This window comes from Callionymus lyra, chromosome 4, assembly GCF_982586985.1.
Source record: "Callionymus lyra chromosome 4, fCalLyr1.hap1.1, whole genome shotgun sequence".
In the NCBI taxonomy this organism is placed as follows: Eukaryota; Metazoa; Chordata; class Actinopteri; order Syngnathiformes; family Callionymidae; genus Callionymus; species Callionymus lyra.
The window spans coordinates 14,185,661-14,200,482 of NC_141821.1; the positions used below are offsets into that span (position 1 = coordinate 14,185,661).

The following is a 14,822-nucleotide window of genomic DNA, read 5'->3' on the forward strand; positions in this document are numbered from 1 at the left end:
CGTGGGGAACTCTTTTAAAACCACCTGCTACTGCATTCTTAGCAAATTTACCTCTGGCACGTTTGTACCATTGTCAAAATCCACATTTTGTAACCACCGAGAGCAAGTTTAAGGTAATTAAAACAAAACCCAATGAACAGTCTTCTGTGCAATGAAAATAAAGAAAATCTAAAGTCTAAAATAAGTTTTAGAACTGTGGACGACAAATAAACAGGGTCTGTGATTGTCGACTGTGGTCTTTGGCGCCATCTTTTGGTTAGATGATAGAAACGCACTCTCGATGTGTCATTTTACTGATGGAATTGAAGATGAAATGGATTTTACAGAACGCACTTGCGACCTATTTGGGGTTTTATTACGACAAATTAAGTAATAACACTTGTACTACCATTTGTAACCTAATATAAACCTAAATACACCTTTTAGCTTAAAAAGAGAAACACTTGTTAATGATTAAATAAAAATGTTTAACCATGACAAGATATATATTACATAAATTAATTTAAAATACCTTTAAAATCACTTACTTAAAATCGTTATATTTAACTTTAAAGAAGGCGTGGGAGGGGGAATGCGGGGAGGGGAGTTTCGCGCATGCGCGTTGACCTCTGAGGCGGAAGTCGCGGAAACGCACAGCGAACATCGGTTTAAAGGAGGATTTTTAAAAGTTTGATTTTTTCGCCGGTTCGTGACCATTAGGATTTTACTTTTTAAAATGGAAAGTGTGAGCTGCGTGTCCCGGGCGAACTCAACTTTCGGCCTGCGTTTGCTGACTCGTCTGGGCAGCGATGACAAGACAGTCAACGTCGCCTTCTCTCCCTTCAGCATCTCCTCGGCTCTGGCCATGCTGATGCTGGGGGCCAGGGGCCACACCCTGAGGCAGATGTCACAGGTACGAACAGGGTCGTTTGGAAAATATTTTTCTTTTATTCGTGATTGAAGTGTTTGTCAACTCGTTGTCACATGACAGCTATGACTCACAACTGTTGCCTAATATCTGTTGTGCTTTGGCAAGAAAATCACCTGATCATGAGCTGAAATAAACCGTTTAAATTCTTTGGATGTCAAATATTAAAAAACAAAACCAAGATGTAATCTGGTGAACATGAGACAAACACTTTCTTTTTATTTTAGTTTAGGGGTGTGGCAGAAACATCGACAATCTCCGTACGTGATCGATACACTGGCCATACAAGTATCGATTTTGAAACAATAAATATAGCCAATTTACGATTTAAATGCCTGAAAACATTTATTTCATAACGACTTAAATATCGTAAAAAAAAAAAAAATCGTATTAACTGAGTGACTACTACATTGTTCCAAAACGCACAAGTTCTACAAAGAACAAACAAATACTTGAACTAGCACTGAATTAGTATGTATTAGTAGTATATGAAGTATGTTCAGTCTGCAGTGGAATTGAACTTGAACTTAAGTAACAAATAAAAATGAAAAATGTGACCAGGTTTTCATTTACATCATTTCTAAAAGACATGCATAACAGAAATAAATTGGAAAATGTGTGGTCATTGTGGTATATACTTATTTTTATTTGGCCATCATTAATATGACTGTGTTTTTTTAACGGTTGCCAAGCAACGGAATTTCGTTGCCAGTTACACTGCTGTGTTTTCTGTGCAATGACGATTAAAGAAAGTCTAAAGTCTAAGTCTAAATTTTGTATGTCTGGTAAAATGGATTCAGAGCAGTCGATCAATTCTTAAACGCTTAAGAGACGCTGATATTGCGAAGTATCGTCGATGAAATCTCTTGCAATTTATTGCTCAATCATGGTATCTTAATTTTATTGTAATAGTATTAAATCACCAGTGGGCCTGGTGGTACCCAAGCCCCTATCTTTGATCAACACCTTTCTGTCTCTACTTGGATCCTAAACCATGATACCATGTGCACTTTTCAATGCTGTCATTGATTCTTACTGGGTTGCCTTGTTGGCCTGGAAAATAATGTGTGATACTTTCTTTTTCTGCGATCCAGTGCCTGGAGACTCAGGCCTGTCAGGAGGACGTTCACTCAAACTTCGGGAAACTTCTGAGCAGCGTCGGCAACAAGGAAGGCTTGTATTCACTCAGTGTTGCCAACAGGTTGTACGGAAATAAATCCTTCCAGGTGGTTGAGGTTGGTGTGTTCATCCGTTGGAAATACTCAAACATTTAATCCATTCTTAAAAAAACTACAACATGTAGCCCATTAAATTATATACTGCGTATTTTAACCAGGTATCTCTTTTAAAAGAGATTTTAATTTTAATGAGACTAACCTGGATAAATAAACAAATAAATAATAGAACACCTTTTTAACAAGTAGTTTATGCTACTTGTTGCTCCAGCACTAATTTGAAATGTTTTAAAAAATGGGTTTTTTTGCAGGGTTTCCAAGCATCATGCAGAGATTCCTACAAGGCTGACCTGGAACTTATGGACTTCACAAACAATTCAGAAGGAGCTAGACTCAAGATCAATGATTGGGTGGAAAAAGAGACTCACGGTTTGTTCAGATGTTTGACAAATGAACTCAGATTTAAAGACTTAGAAGTGGATTTACACATTTAAAAACAGCAAGCAAACCAATGTTCACACAAAAGCTGTTATGATAATGAAATTATTTTTCCAGGTAAAATAAAGGACTTGCTGGCACGTAATGCAGTGCAGAGCAGCACCAACCTGGTACTGGTCAATGCCATCTACTTTAAAGCCAGATGGGAGGAGGAGTTTGAAAAAAGAAATACAAGTGAGGAGGATTTCAGAATCAGTAAGGTACACGTTCACTGCTTAGAAACAGAAATACATTTTAACAAACTTGTCCTACGGTATCTTTTATTATCCGAATTCCATCGATTATTTTGGATACTTTGAAAAACATTTTTCCAAAATATGTGCCGTTTTGCTTTTTTTTTTCCCACTGTTATCAGACTGAGACCAAACCTGTCAAGATGATGAACATGAGCTCTAGCTTTCCTATGGCTGTCATCCCGGAGGTCAACCTCAAGGTAATGGAGACATCTTGTGAACAAATCATCGTTTATTCAAAGCTACCTTTAAAAATAAAGTCCATTTATTTATTTGTGAGTTAATGTGCGTTCCAAAAACCTTATTTTTGTTTGGTTTAACTAAGAGACGGCCAACCAGTTGCTGCACTATTGACTTGGGTGTTTGCCTGTTGTTCAGATCCTGGAGATGCCCTACAAAGGAAATGATCTCAGCATGCTTATTTTTCTACCTGAAGAAATTGAAGATGACTCGACTGGACTGGAGAAGGTAAGACACTCTTACTCAAGTCACACCAATTCATGTCCATATTTTGTGCTGTGACTGTCTCTTAGTCAAAGAAGTCAAAGATCTCTTTTGTCAATTTAATAACTTGAGTAAACATCCATGTAACCTGTACCGTTTAGCTCAATTGGGTAAATAAATTTGCTCCTATTTATAATATATATATATATATATATATATATTATCTTATCCCACATCAAAGTAGTCATCCGAATAATGGTGATATTCCATTATTCTTTTACAGGACTCTATCATCCATCTATGACTGTGGTCACATGAACTGCTGTTATGAAGGGTCATCAGACCAGATAGAGGCAGTAGCTGTGAAAGGGGTCAGATTTAAAAGATAAGGGATGCACCTAAATGAGAATCTGAAATAAATACCAAGGCCAAAAAAACTAACATACTCTCCGTATCTATGCCAACTAACTTCGCCTTGTGCTATTTCATGTCATTAGTTCTCCCAGTCAGAATGATAAAAGCAATAGAGGGATTTTCTTTTTAGTTGGTGGACATTTGTTAGATAAAACAGATTTTTTTTCTTGCTTCTCAAGTGTTAGAATGGTGTTACTGCAATGCCACAGAAGCGTTAGCAATGTTGCTAGCAAGCCTTAGCTGACACGCAACATAATATTATTTCACGATTGTTACTGCAATGCGTGTACAGAACCAAAGTATCAAGGTGTATTTTTGTGTCGTCAACAGCTGGAGAGGGAACTGACCTTTGAGAACTTTTTGAAGTGGACTCGCCGTGATGTGATGAAGACAACATTTGTGGCTGTCAGCATCCCTCAATTCAAGCTGGAAGAAAATTACAACATGAAGGAGGTTCTGACCAGCATGGGGATGGTGGATGCATTTGACCCTGCAAGAAGTGATTTTTCAGGTACATGAGAGTCGAATGATTAAAAAAAACAACATGTTATTGAAGAATAATCATAATCATAAACTCTTGTGTCATTCCTCCAGGAATATCTTCGGGGGAAGAGTTTGCCGTGTCTGAAGTCTTTCACAAGGCTTATGTGGAAGTGAATGAGAAAGGCACTGAAGCAGCTGCTGCCACTGCTGTCATGTTAATGGGTTGTTGCTTGATGAAAAATTTCTTCACAGCCGATCATCCTTTCCTCTTCTTCATTCGACACAACCCCACCTCAAGCCTTCTCTTCGCTGGTCGATTCTGTTCACCAGAGTGAAGCTCAACAGTGTTTCCCTGAAACGATCTCAACTTAAAGTTATTAAATATCGTTTCACCAAAATCTGAAATGTGCCTTCACTGCGATGATGGAAGTGTCCTTCTATCTAATCATGTGACAGCTGTTCTGGGGCAGCTTTCCTTTCTGCTCAACATGCACCTAATAAAGTGAATAAACATGAGCACAATGTGGGGAACTCTTTTAAAAACAACCTGCTACTGCTTTCTCAACCTATTTACCTCTGGCACGTTTGTTCTATTGTTAAATCCTCATATTGTTATTTCACAATTTATAGACGTCATCACAGAGAGCAATTTTAAGGTAATTAAAACAAAACCAAATGAACAATCTTCTGTGCAATGACAATAAAGAAAGTCTGAAGTCTAAAATAAGTTTCACAACTGTGGACGACAAAGAAACAAAATGTTTCTTATTTATTATTATTTATTTATTTCAAAACAAATGTTCTTTTAATTTGATTTATTTATTATGACAAATTGCTGTATTTGCTGTGGCTATTTGCTAGTTCTACCTTACCTTACCTTAAACAGGGTTTGTGAATGTCGACTGTGGTCTTTGGCACCATCTTTTGTTTAGATGATAGAAACACACTCTCGATGTAAGTAAGTAAGTAATTTTTATTTGTATAGCGCTTTTCTTCCTGATGGAATTGAAGATGAAATGGATTTTACAGAACGCACTTGCGACCGATTTGGTGTTTTATTACGACAAATTAAGTAATAACATTTGGACTACCATTTTTTAATCTAATATAAACCGAAATACGCCTTTTAGCTTAAAAAGAGAAACACTTGTTAATGATTTCAAAAATGTTTTACATGACAAGGTATATATTACATACATTACTTAAAAATACTTTTTAAATCACTTACTTAAAATCGTTATATTTAACTTTACAGAAGGCGTGGAAGGGGGAATGCGGGGAGGGGAGTTTCGCGCATGCGCATCGACCTCACATCTGAGGCGGAAGTCGCGGAAATGCACAGCGAGCATCGGTTTAAAGGAGGATTTTTAAAAGTTTGATTTTTCGCCGGTTCGTTAGGATTAATTGTACTTTAAAATGGAAAGTGTGAGCTGCGTGTCCCGGGCGAACTCAACTTTCGGCCTGCGTTTGCTGACTCGTCTGGGCAGCGATGACAAGACAGTCAACGTCGCCTTCTCTCCCTTCAGCATCTCCTCGGCTCTGGCCATGCTGATGCTGGGGTCCAGGGGCCACACCCTGAGGCAGATGTCACAGGTACGAACAGGGTCGTTTGGAAAATATTTTTCTTTTATTCGTGATTGAAGTGTTTGTCAACTCGTTGTCACATGACAGCTATGACTGACAACTGTTGCCTAATATCTGTTGTGTTTTGGCAAGAAAATCACCTGATGATGAGCTGAAATAAACCATTTAAATTCTTTGGATGTCAAATATTAAAAAACAAAACCAAGATGTAATCTGGTGAACATGAGACACACCCTTTTTTTTAGTTTAGGGGTGTGGCAAAAACATCGACAATCTCCTTACGTGATCGATACACTGGCCATACAAGTATCGATTTTGAAACAATAAATATAGCCAATTTACGATTTAAATCCCTGAATACATTTATTTCATAACTACTTAAATATCGTAAAAAAAAAAAAAATCGTATTAACTGAGTGACTACTACATTGTTCCAAAAAGCACAAGTTCTACAAAGAACAAACAAATACTTGAACTAGCACTGAATTGTATGTTCAGTCTGCAGTGGAATTGAACTTGAACTTAAGTAATAAATAAAAATAAAAAATGTGACCAGGTTTTCATTTACATCAGATTTATGCAAGTTTTTAAAATGAGGTTTGAATATATATATATATACAGTATATATATATATATTCTATAAGACATATACATAACACAAATAAATTGGAAAATGTGTGGTCATTGTGGTATATACTTCTTTTAATTTGTCATCATTAATATGACAAGTGTTTTTTAACGGTTGCCAAGCAACGGAATTTCGTTGCCAGTTTCACTGCTATGTTTTCTGTGCAATGACGATAAAAGAAAGTCTAAAGTTTTGTAAGTCTGGTAAAATGGATTCAGAGCAGTCGATCAATTCTTAAACGCTTAAGAGACGCTGATATTGCGAAGTATCGTCGATGAAATCTCTTGCAATTTATTGCTCAATCATGGTATCTTAATTTTATGGTAATAGTATTAAATCGCCAGTGGGCCTGGTGGTACCCAAGCCCCTATCTTTGATCAACACCTTTCTGTCTCTACTTGGATCCTAAACCATGATACCATGTGCACTTTTCAATGCTGTCATTGATTCTTACTGGGTTGCCTTGTTGGCCTGGAAAATAATGTGTGATACTTTCTTTTTCTGCGATCCAGTGCCTGGAGACTCAGGCCTGTCAGGAGGACGTTCACTCAAACTTCGGGAAACTTCTGAGCAGCATCGGCAACAAGGAAGGCTTGTATTCACTCAGTGTTGCCAACAGGTTGTACGGAGATAAATCCTTCCAGGTGGTTGAGGTTGGTGTGTTCATCCGTTGGAAATACTCAAACATTTAATCCATTCTTAAAAAAACTACAACATGTAGCCCATTAAATTATATACTGCGTATTTTAACCAGGTATCTCTTTTAAAACAGATTTTAATTTCAATGAAACTAACTTGGATAAATAAACAAATAAATAATATAACACCTTTTTAACAAGTAGTTTATGCTACTAGTTGCTCCAGCACTAATTTGAAATGTTTTAAAAAATGTGTTTTTTTGCAGGGTTTCCAAGCATCATGCAGAGATTCCTACAAGGCTGACCTGGAACTTATGGACTTCACGAACAATTCAGAAGGAGCTAGACTCAAGATCAATGATTGGGTGGAAAAAGAGACTCACGGTTTGTTCAGATGTTTGACAAATGAACTCAGATTTAAAGACTTAGAAGTGGATTTACACTTTTAAAAACAGCAAGCAAACCAATGTTTACACAAAAGCTGTTATGATAATGAAATTATTTTTCCAGGTAAAATAAAGGACTTGCTGGCACGTAATGCAGTGCAGAGCAGCACCAACCTGGTACTGGTCAATGCCATCTACTTTAAAGCCAGATGGGAGGAGGAGTTTGAAAAAATAAATACAAGTGAGGAGGATTTCAGAATCAGTAAGGTACACGTTCACTGCTTAGAAACAGAAATACATTTTAACAAACTTGTCCTACGGTATCTTTTATTATCCGAATTCCATCGATTATTTTGGATACTTTGAAAAACATTTTTCCAAAATATGTGTTGTTTTGCTTTTTTTTTCCCACTGTTATCAGACTGAGACCAAACCTGTCAAGATGATGAACATGAGCTCTAGCTTTCCTATGGCTGTCATCCCGGAGGTCAACCTCAAGGTAATGGAGAGATCTCGTGAACAAATCATCGTTTATTCAAAGCTACCTTTAAAAATAAAGTCCATTTATTTATTTGTGAGTTAGTGTGCGTTCTCAAACTTTCTAAAAACCTTATTTTTGTTTGGTTTAACTAAGAGACGGCCAACCAGTTGCTGCACTATTGACTTGGGTGTTTGCCTGTTGTTCAGATCCTGGAGATGCCCTACAAAGGAAATGATCTCAGCATGCTTATTTTTCTACCTGAAGAAATTGAAGATGACTCGACTGGACTGGAGAAGGTAAGACACTCTTACTCAAGTCACACCAATTCATGTCCATATTTTGTGCTGTGACTGTCTCTTAGTCAAAGAAGTCAAAGATCTATTTTGTCAATTTAATAACTTGAGTAAACATCCATGTAACCTGTACCGTTTTAGCTTTTGCAGTGTATTGTCCATTTCAATTAAGAATCAATTGGGTAAATAAATTTGCTCCTATATAGCATATACAGTATATATATATATATATATATATATATATATATATATATATATATATATATATATATATATATATATATATATATATATATATATATATATATATATATATATATATATATATATATATATATATATATATATATATATATATAATATGACTTTATCCCACATCAAAGTAGTCATCCGAATAATGGTGATATTCCATTATTCTTTTACAGGACTCTATCATCCATCTATGACTGTGGTCACATGAACTGCTGTTATGAAGGGTCATCAGACCAGATAGAGGCAGTAGCTGTGAAAAGGGTCAGATTTAAAAGATAAGGGATGCACCTAAATGAGAATCTGAAATAAATACCAAGGCCAAAAAAACTAACATACTCTCCGTATCTATGCCAACTAACTTCGCCTTGTGCTATTTCATGTCATTAGTTCTCACAGTCAGAATGATAAAAGCAATAGAGGGATTTTCTTCGTAGTTGGTGGACATTTGTTAGATAAAACAGATTTTTTTTCTGGCTCCCTCAAGTGTTAGAATGGTGTTACTGCAATGCCACAGAAGCGTTAGCAATGTTGCTTGCAAGCCTTAGCTGACACGCAACATAATATTATTTTAGAACGATTGTTACTGCAATGCGTGTACAGAACCAAAGTATCAAGGTGTATTTTTGTGTCGTCAACAGCTGGAGAGGGAACTGACCTTTGAGAACTTTTTGAAGTGGACTCGCCGTGATGTGATGAAGAAAACATTTGTGGCTGTCAGCATCCCTCAATTCAAGCTGGAAGAAAATTACAACATGAAGGAGGTTCTGACCAGCATGGGGATGGTGGATGCATTTGACCCTGCAAGAAGTGATTTTTCAGGTACATGAGAGTCTAATAATTAAAAAAACAACATGTTATTGAAGAATAATCATAATCGTAAACTCTTGTGTCATTCCTCCAGGAATATCTTCGGGGGAAGAGTTTGCCGTGTCTGAAGTCTTTCACAAGGCTTATGTGGAAGTGAATGAGAAAGGCACTGAAGCAGCTGCTGCCACTGCTGTCATGTCAATGGGTTGTTTCTCGATGAAAAATTTCTTCACAGCTGATCATCCTTTCCTCTTCTTCATTCGACACAACCCCACCTCAAGCCTTCTCTTCGCTGGTCGATTCTGTTCACCAGAGTGAAGCTCAACAGTGTTTCCCTGAAACGATCTCAACTTAAAGTTATTAAATATTGTTTCACCAGAATCTGAAATGTGCCTTCACTGCGATGATGGAAGTGTCCTTCTATCTAATCATGTTACAGCTGTTCTGGGGCAGCTTTCCTTCTGCTCAACATGCACCTAATAAAGTGAATAAATATGAGCACAATGTGGGGAACTCTTTTAAAAACAACCTGCTACTGCCTTCTCAACCTATTTACCTCTGGCACGTTTGTTCTATTGTTAAATCCTCATATTGTTATTTCACAATTTATAGACGTCATCACAGAGAGCAATTTTAAGGTAATTAAAACAAAACCAAATGAACAATCTTCTGTGCAATGACAATAAAGAAAGTCTGAAGTCTAAAATAAGTTTCAAAACTGTGGACGACAAAGAAACAAAATGTTTCTTATTTATTATTATTTATTTATTTCAAAACAAATTTTCTTTTCATTTGATTTATTTATTATGACAAATTGCTTTATTTGCTGTGGCTATTTGCTAGTTCTACCTTACCTTACCTTAAACAGGGTTTGTGAATGTCGACTGTGGTCTTTGGCGCCATCTTTTGGTTAGATGATAGAAACACACTCTCGATGTAAGTAAGTAAGTAAGTAATTTTTATTTGTATAGCGCTTTTCTTCCTGATGGAATTGAAGATGAAATGGATTTTACAGAACGCACTTGCGACCGATTTGGTGTTTTATTACGACAAATTAAGTAATAACATTTGGACTACCATTTTTTAATCTAATATAAACCGAAATACGCCTTTTAGCTTAAAAAGAGAAACACTTGTTAATGATTTCAAAAATGTTTTACATGACAAGGTATATATTACATACATTACTTAAAAATACTTTTTAAATCACTTACTTAAAATCGTTATATTTAACTTTACAGAAGGCGTGGAAGGGGGAATGCGGGGAGGGGAGTTTCGCGCATGCGCATCGACCTCACATCTGAGGCAGAAGTCGCGGAAACGCACAGCGAGCATCGGTTTAAAGGAGGATTTTTAAAAGTTTGATTTTTCGCCGGTTCGTTAGGATTAATTGTACTTTAAAATGGAAAGTGTGAGCTGCGTGTCCCGGGCGAACTCAACTTTCGGCCTGCGTTTGCTGACTCGTCTGGGCAGCGATGACAAGACAGTCAACGTCGCCTTCTCTCCCTTCAGCATCTCCTCGGCTCTGGCCATGCTGATGCTGGGGTCCAGGGGCCACACCCTGAGGCAGATGTCACAGGTACGAACAGGGTCGTTTGGAAAATAATTTTCTTTTATTCGTGATTGAAGTGTTTGTCAACTCGTTGTCACATGACAGCTATGACTGACAACTGTTGCCTAATATCTGTTGTGTTTTGGCAAGAAAATCACCTGATGATGAGCTGAAATAAACCATTTAAATTCTTTGGATGTCAAATATTAAAAAACAAAACCAAGATGTAATCTGGTGAACATGAGACACACCCTTTTTTTTAGTTTAGGGGTGTGGGTAAGTTATTGCTCAATTGTGGTATCGTAATTTTATGGTAATAGTATTAAATCGCCAGTGGGCCTGGTGGTACCCAAGCCCCTATCTTTGATCAACACCTTTCTGTCTCTACTTGGATCCTAAACCATGATACCATGTGCACTTTTCAATGCTGTCATTGATTCTTACTGGGTTGCCTTGTTGGCCTGGAAAATAATGTGTGATACTTTCTTTTTCTGCGATCCAGTGCCTGGAGACTCAGGCCTGTCAGGAGGACGTTCACTCAAACTTCGGGAAACTTCTGAGCAGCGTCGGCAACAAGGAAGGCTTGTATTCACTCAGTGTTGCCAACAGGTTGTACGGAGATAAATCCTTCCCGGTGGTTGAGGTTGGTGTGTTCATCCGTTGGAAATACTCAAACATTTAATCCATTCTTAAAAAAACTACAACATGTAGCCCATTAAATTATATACTGCGTATTTTAACCAGGTATCTCTTTTAAAACAGATTTTAATTTCAATGAAACTAACTTGGATAAATAAACAAATAAATAATAGAACACCTTTTTAACAAGTAGTTTATGCTACTTGTTGCTCCAGCACTAATTCGAAATGTTTTAAAAAATGTTGTTTTTTTTGCAGGGTTTCCAAGCATCATGCAGAGATTCCTACAAGGCTGACCTGGAACTTATGGACTTCACGAACAATTCAGAAGGAGCTAGACTCAAGATCAATGATTGGGTGGCAAATGAGACACAAGGTTTGGTCAAGTGTTTGACAAAGGAACTCAGATTTAAAGACTTAGAAGTGGATTTACACTTTTAAAAACAGCAAGCAAACCAATGTTCACACAAAAGCTGAATGAAATTATTTTTCCAGGTAAAATAAAGGACTTGCTGGCACGTAATGCAGTGCAGAGCAGCACCAACCTGGTACTGGTCAATGCCATCTACTTTAAAGCCAGATGGGAGGAGGAGTTTGAAAAAAGAAATACAAGTGAGATTTCAGAATCAGTAAGGTACACGTTCACTGCTTAGAAACAGAAATACATTTTAACACACTTGTCCTACGGTATCCTTTATTATCCGAATTCCATCGATTATTTTGGATACTTTGAAAAACATTTTTCCAAAATTTGTGCCGTTTTGCATTTTTTTTCCACTGTTATCAGACTGAGACCAAACCTGTCAAGATGATGAACATGAGCTCTAGCTTTCCTATGGCTGTCATCCCGGAGGTCAACCTCAAGGTAATGGAGAGATCTCGTGAACAAATCATCGTTTATTCAAAGCTACCTTTAAAAATAAAGTCCATTTATTTATTTGTGAGTTAGTGTGCGTTCTCAAACTTTCTAAAAACCTTATTTTTGTTTGGTTTAACTAAGAGACGGCCAACCAGTTGCTGCACTATTGACTTGGGTGTTTGCCTGTTGTTCAGATCCTGGAGATGCCCTACAAAGGAAATGATCTCAGCATGCTTATTTTTCTACCTGAAGAAATTGAAGATGACTCGACTGGACTGGAGAAGGTAAGACACTCTTACTCAAGTCACACCAATTCATGTCCATACTTTGTGCTGTGATGCACCTAAATGAGAATCTGAAATAAATACCAAGGCCAAAAAAAACAACATACTCTCCGTATCTATGCCAACTAACTTCGCCTTGTGCTATTTCATGTCATTAGTTCTCACAGTCAGAAAGATAAAAGCAATAGAGGGATTTTCTTCGTAGTTGGTGGAAATTTGTTAGATAAAACAGATTTTTTTTTTCATGTTAGAATGGTGTTACTGCAATGCCACAGAAGCGTTAGCAATGTTGCTAGAAAGGCTTAGCTGACACGCAACATAATATTATTTTAGGATGATAATCAAGGTGTATTTGTGTCGTCAACAGTTGGAGAGGGAACTGACCTTTGAGAACTTTTTGAAGTGGACTCGCCGTGATGTGATGAAGACAACATTTGTGGCTGTCAGCATCCCTCAATTCAAGCTGGAAGAAAATTACAACATGAAGGAGGTTCTGACCAGCATGGGGATGGTGGATACATTTGACCCTGCAAGAAGTGATTTTTCAGGTACATGAGAGTCGAATAATTAAAAACAACATGTTATTGAAGAATAATCATAATCGTAAACTCTTGTGTCATTCCTCCAGGAATATCTTCGGGGGAAGAGTTTGCCGTGTCTGAAGTCTTTCACAAGGCTTATGTGGAAGTGAATGAGAAAGGCACTGAAGCAGCTGCTGCCACTGCTGTCATGTTAATGGATTGTTGCTTGATGAAAAATTTCTTCACAGCCGATCATCCTTTCCTCTTCTTCATTCGACACAACCCCACCTCAAGCCTTCTCTTCGCTGGTCGATTCTGTTCCCCAGAGTGAAGCTCAACAGAGTTTCCCTGAAATTATCTAAACTTTAATAACTATTGCTCTATTCAAATCTGAAACCAAGCTCTGCTGTGATGATGGAAGTATCGTTATATCTAATCATGTGGCATCCTCTCTGCTTAATATTGAGATAGGGCGACATTTAAATGTTAGTAAAAGACATCTGCAGCTGCATCCACTCCCAATTAAACTGGCACTTTATTGTATAAGGTTGAAGATGGACACATAAAATTCCAGGATCTTAAAACATATTTGTTTAAATCCTTTTATTGCACATAATCACTGTGTTTTAATTATGTTTTTTTTGTATCTTAATGTTTTAATTGTGTTTTTATGTTTGGCTGTTTGAATTTTATGTAATGCGACCTTGATTGCCAAGAAAGGCACCTCAAAATAAAATGAATTTTATAAAAACGCTCAGTAAGAGTCAGATTACCTGGAACACAAGGAACCACACAAAGTAGACGGGCACAGGCGGTTACTGCCCGTCTTCACATAGGGTTATATTAATGCTCTCCCTGAACTTCTAATGTGTATGGTCGGATGTATCAGCCAAGTTAAAACACATTTTGGTTTTTCCTGGAATATTTGACAGTTGAAGACATCTTTATCATGGGTAGATGTATTTAATGTATTTAATTTCCCATGATTCACTCTTGTAACTGCTATTGTTTGTTTTAGATGATCATTTTTAAACAACAGTTGTTTGACCACACCCCAAAATCCCTAAATTATATTAAGTTTCAGAGTTTGGAAAAAAACAATTGCATTGATTTGTATGAAAACGGCTTCATCAATATGATTTAAACATAAAGACTAAAATACAATTTTTATGTTGGAAGATTGTGCATTGTGTTTTTTTTTTAACTATCTTTTACTACAATTTGTCATTAATTTGATGACCATGAACTTTAATTAAAGGCTATCTGATCTTTAATAAAATGTGTTTACTATAAAGGTGAATGCTAAGCATTGTTTTTTTTTATTTAATTTAAGAATCTCTACAATTATGTCAAAGAAAAGTTAAAATATTTTAACCAAAGACCATTTCAATATGAAATCCTTTCGCCGCAATCCTGCATTTTTGTTATAGCGGAAAGTGTCTCTGTCCTTTGCACAAAAATCTTTTTTATTGTGCAGTAAACAACACGCTTGTTCGATCTGACCAAGCATAACGTTACGGGATAAGACAGTATATAGAATTAAATGCTGCAAAGAAAAAAAACAGTTAATCTAGTGTGAAGCACCATACATTATACAATAATGAAATTTTTAAGGGCTGTTTAATTGATAGAATAAAGCAAAAAAAAGTTTTTTAAAAACAAAAACAGCACCACTATAAAAGTACATTACACTAACTATTCTTATGTGTACGCTCCTAATAAACCTTTTGATGTTTATCTTTAAG

General features: G+C 36.7%; 2 protein-coding genes and 1 pseudogene across 3 annotated transcripts; all 3 read left to right on the forward strand.

Annotated features, from left to right (window-relative positions):
* Positions 1 to 612: 612 nt before the first annotated feature.
* On the forward strand, positions 613 to 4,670 carry LOC148081800 (leukocyte elastase inhibitor A-like). The gene is made up of 8 exons (XM_087788854.1): positions 613 to 892; positions 2,002 to 2,142; positions 2,394 to 2,511; positions 2,638 to 2,780; positions 2,936 to 3,013; positions 3,192 to 3,281; positions 4,002 to 4,182; positions 4,266 to 4,670. The coding sequence occupies exons 1-8, from the start codon at positions 716 to 718 to the stop codon at positions 4,487 to 4,489; spliced, it is 1,152 nt and encodes a 383-aa protein (XP_087644980.1). The 5' UTR covers positions 613 to 715; the 3' UTR covers positions 4,490 to 4,670.
* A 797-nt stretch (positions 4,671 to 5,467) lies between these two features.
* LOC148081801 (leukocyte elastase inhibitor A-like) lies at positions 5,468 to 9,722 on the forward strand. The gene is made up of 8 exons (XM_087788855.1): positions 5,468 to 5,747; positions 6,879 to 7,019; positions 7,271 to 7,388; positions 7,515 to 7,657; positions 7,812 to 7,889; positions 8,078 to 8,167; positions 9,055 to 9,235; positions 9,318 to 9,722. The coding sequence occupies exons 1-8, from the start codon at positions 5,571 to 5,573 to the stop codon at positions 9,539 to 9,541; spliced, it is 1,152 nt and encodes a 383-aa protein (XP_087644981.1). The 5' UTR covers positions 5,468 to 5,570; the 3' UTR covers positions 9,542 to 9,722.
* An 800-nt stretch (positions 9,723 to 10,522) lies between these two features.
* LOC148081802 (leukocyte elastase inhibitor A-like) lies at positions 10,523 to 14,216 on the forward strand (annotated as a pseudogene). The gene is made up of 8 exons (XR_015710886.1): positions 10,523 to 10,802; positions 11,278 to 11,418; positions 11,672 to 11,789; positions 11,909 to 12,047; positions 12,201 to 12,278; positions 12,467 to 12,556; positions 12,924 to 13,104; positions 13,185 to 14,216. The product of XR_015710886.1 is annotated as a leukocyte elastase inhibitor A-like (transcript).
* Positions 14,217 to 14,822: the final 606 nt, after the last annotated feature.

Excerpts from the sequence above, each read along its gene's own strand:
- LOC148081800 (XM_087788854.1), top strand. The coding sequence starts at position 716 with ATGGAAAGTGTGAGCTGCGTGTCCCGGGCGAACTCAACTTTCGGCCTG. Across the intron at positions 2,781-2,935 it reads AGGATTTCAGAATCAGTAAG|ACTGAGACCAAACCTGTCAA; the intron begins GTACACGTTCAC and ends CACTGTTATCAG. Across the intron at positions 3,282-4,001 it reads ACTCGACTGGACTGGAGAAG|CTGGAGAGGGAACTGACCTT; the intron begins GTAAGACACTCT and ends TGTCGTCAACAG.
- LOC148081801 (XM_087788855.1), top strand. The coding sequence starts at position 5,571 with ATGGAAAGTGTGAGCTGCGTGTCCCGGGCGAACTCAACTTTCGGCCTG. Across the intron at positions 5,748-6,878 it reads CCCTGAGGCAGATGTCACAG|TGCCTGGAGACTCAGGCCTG; the intron begins GTACGAACAGGG and ends TCTGCGATCCAG. Across the intron at positions 7,389-7,514 it reads GGTGGAAAAAGAGACTCACG|GTAAAATAAAGGACTTGCTG; the intron begins GTTTGTTCAGAT and ends TTATTTTTCCAG.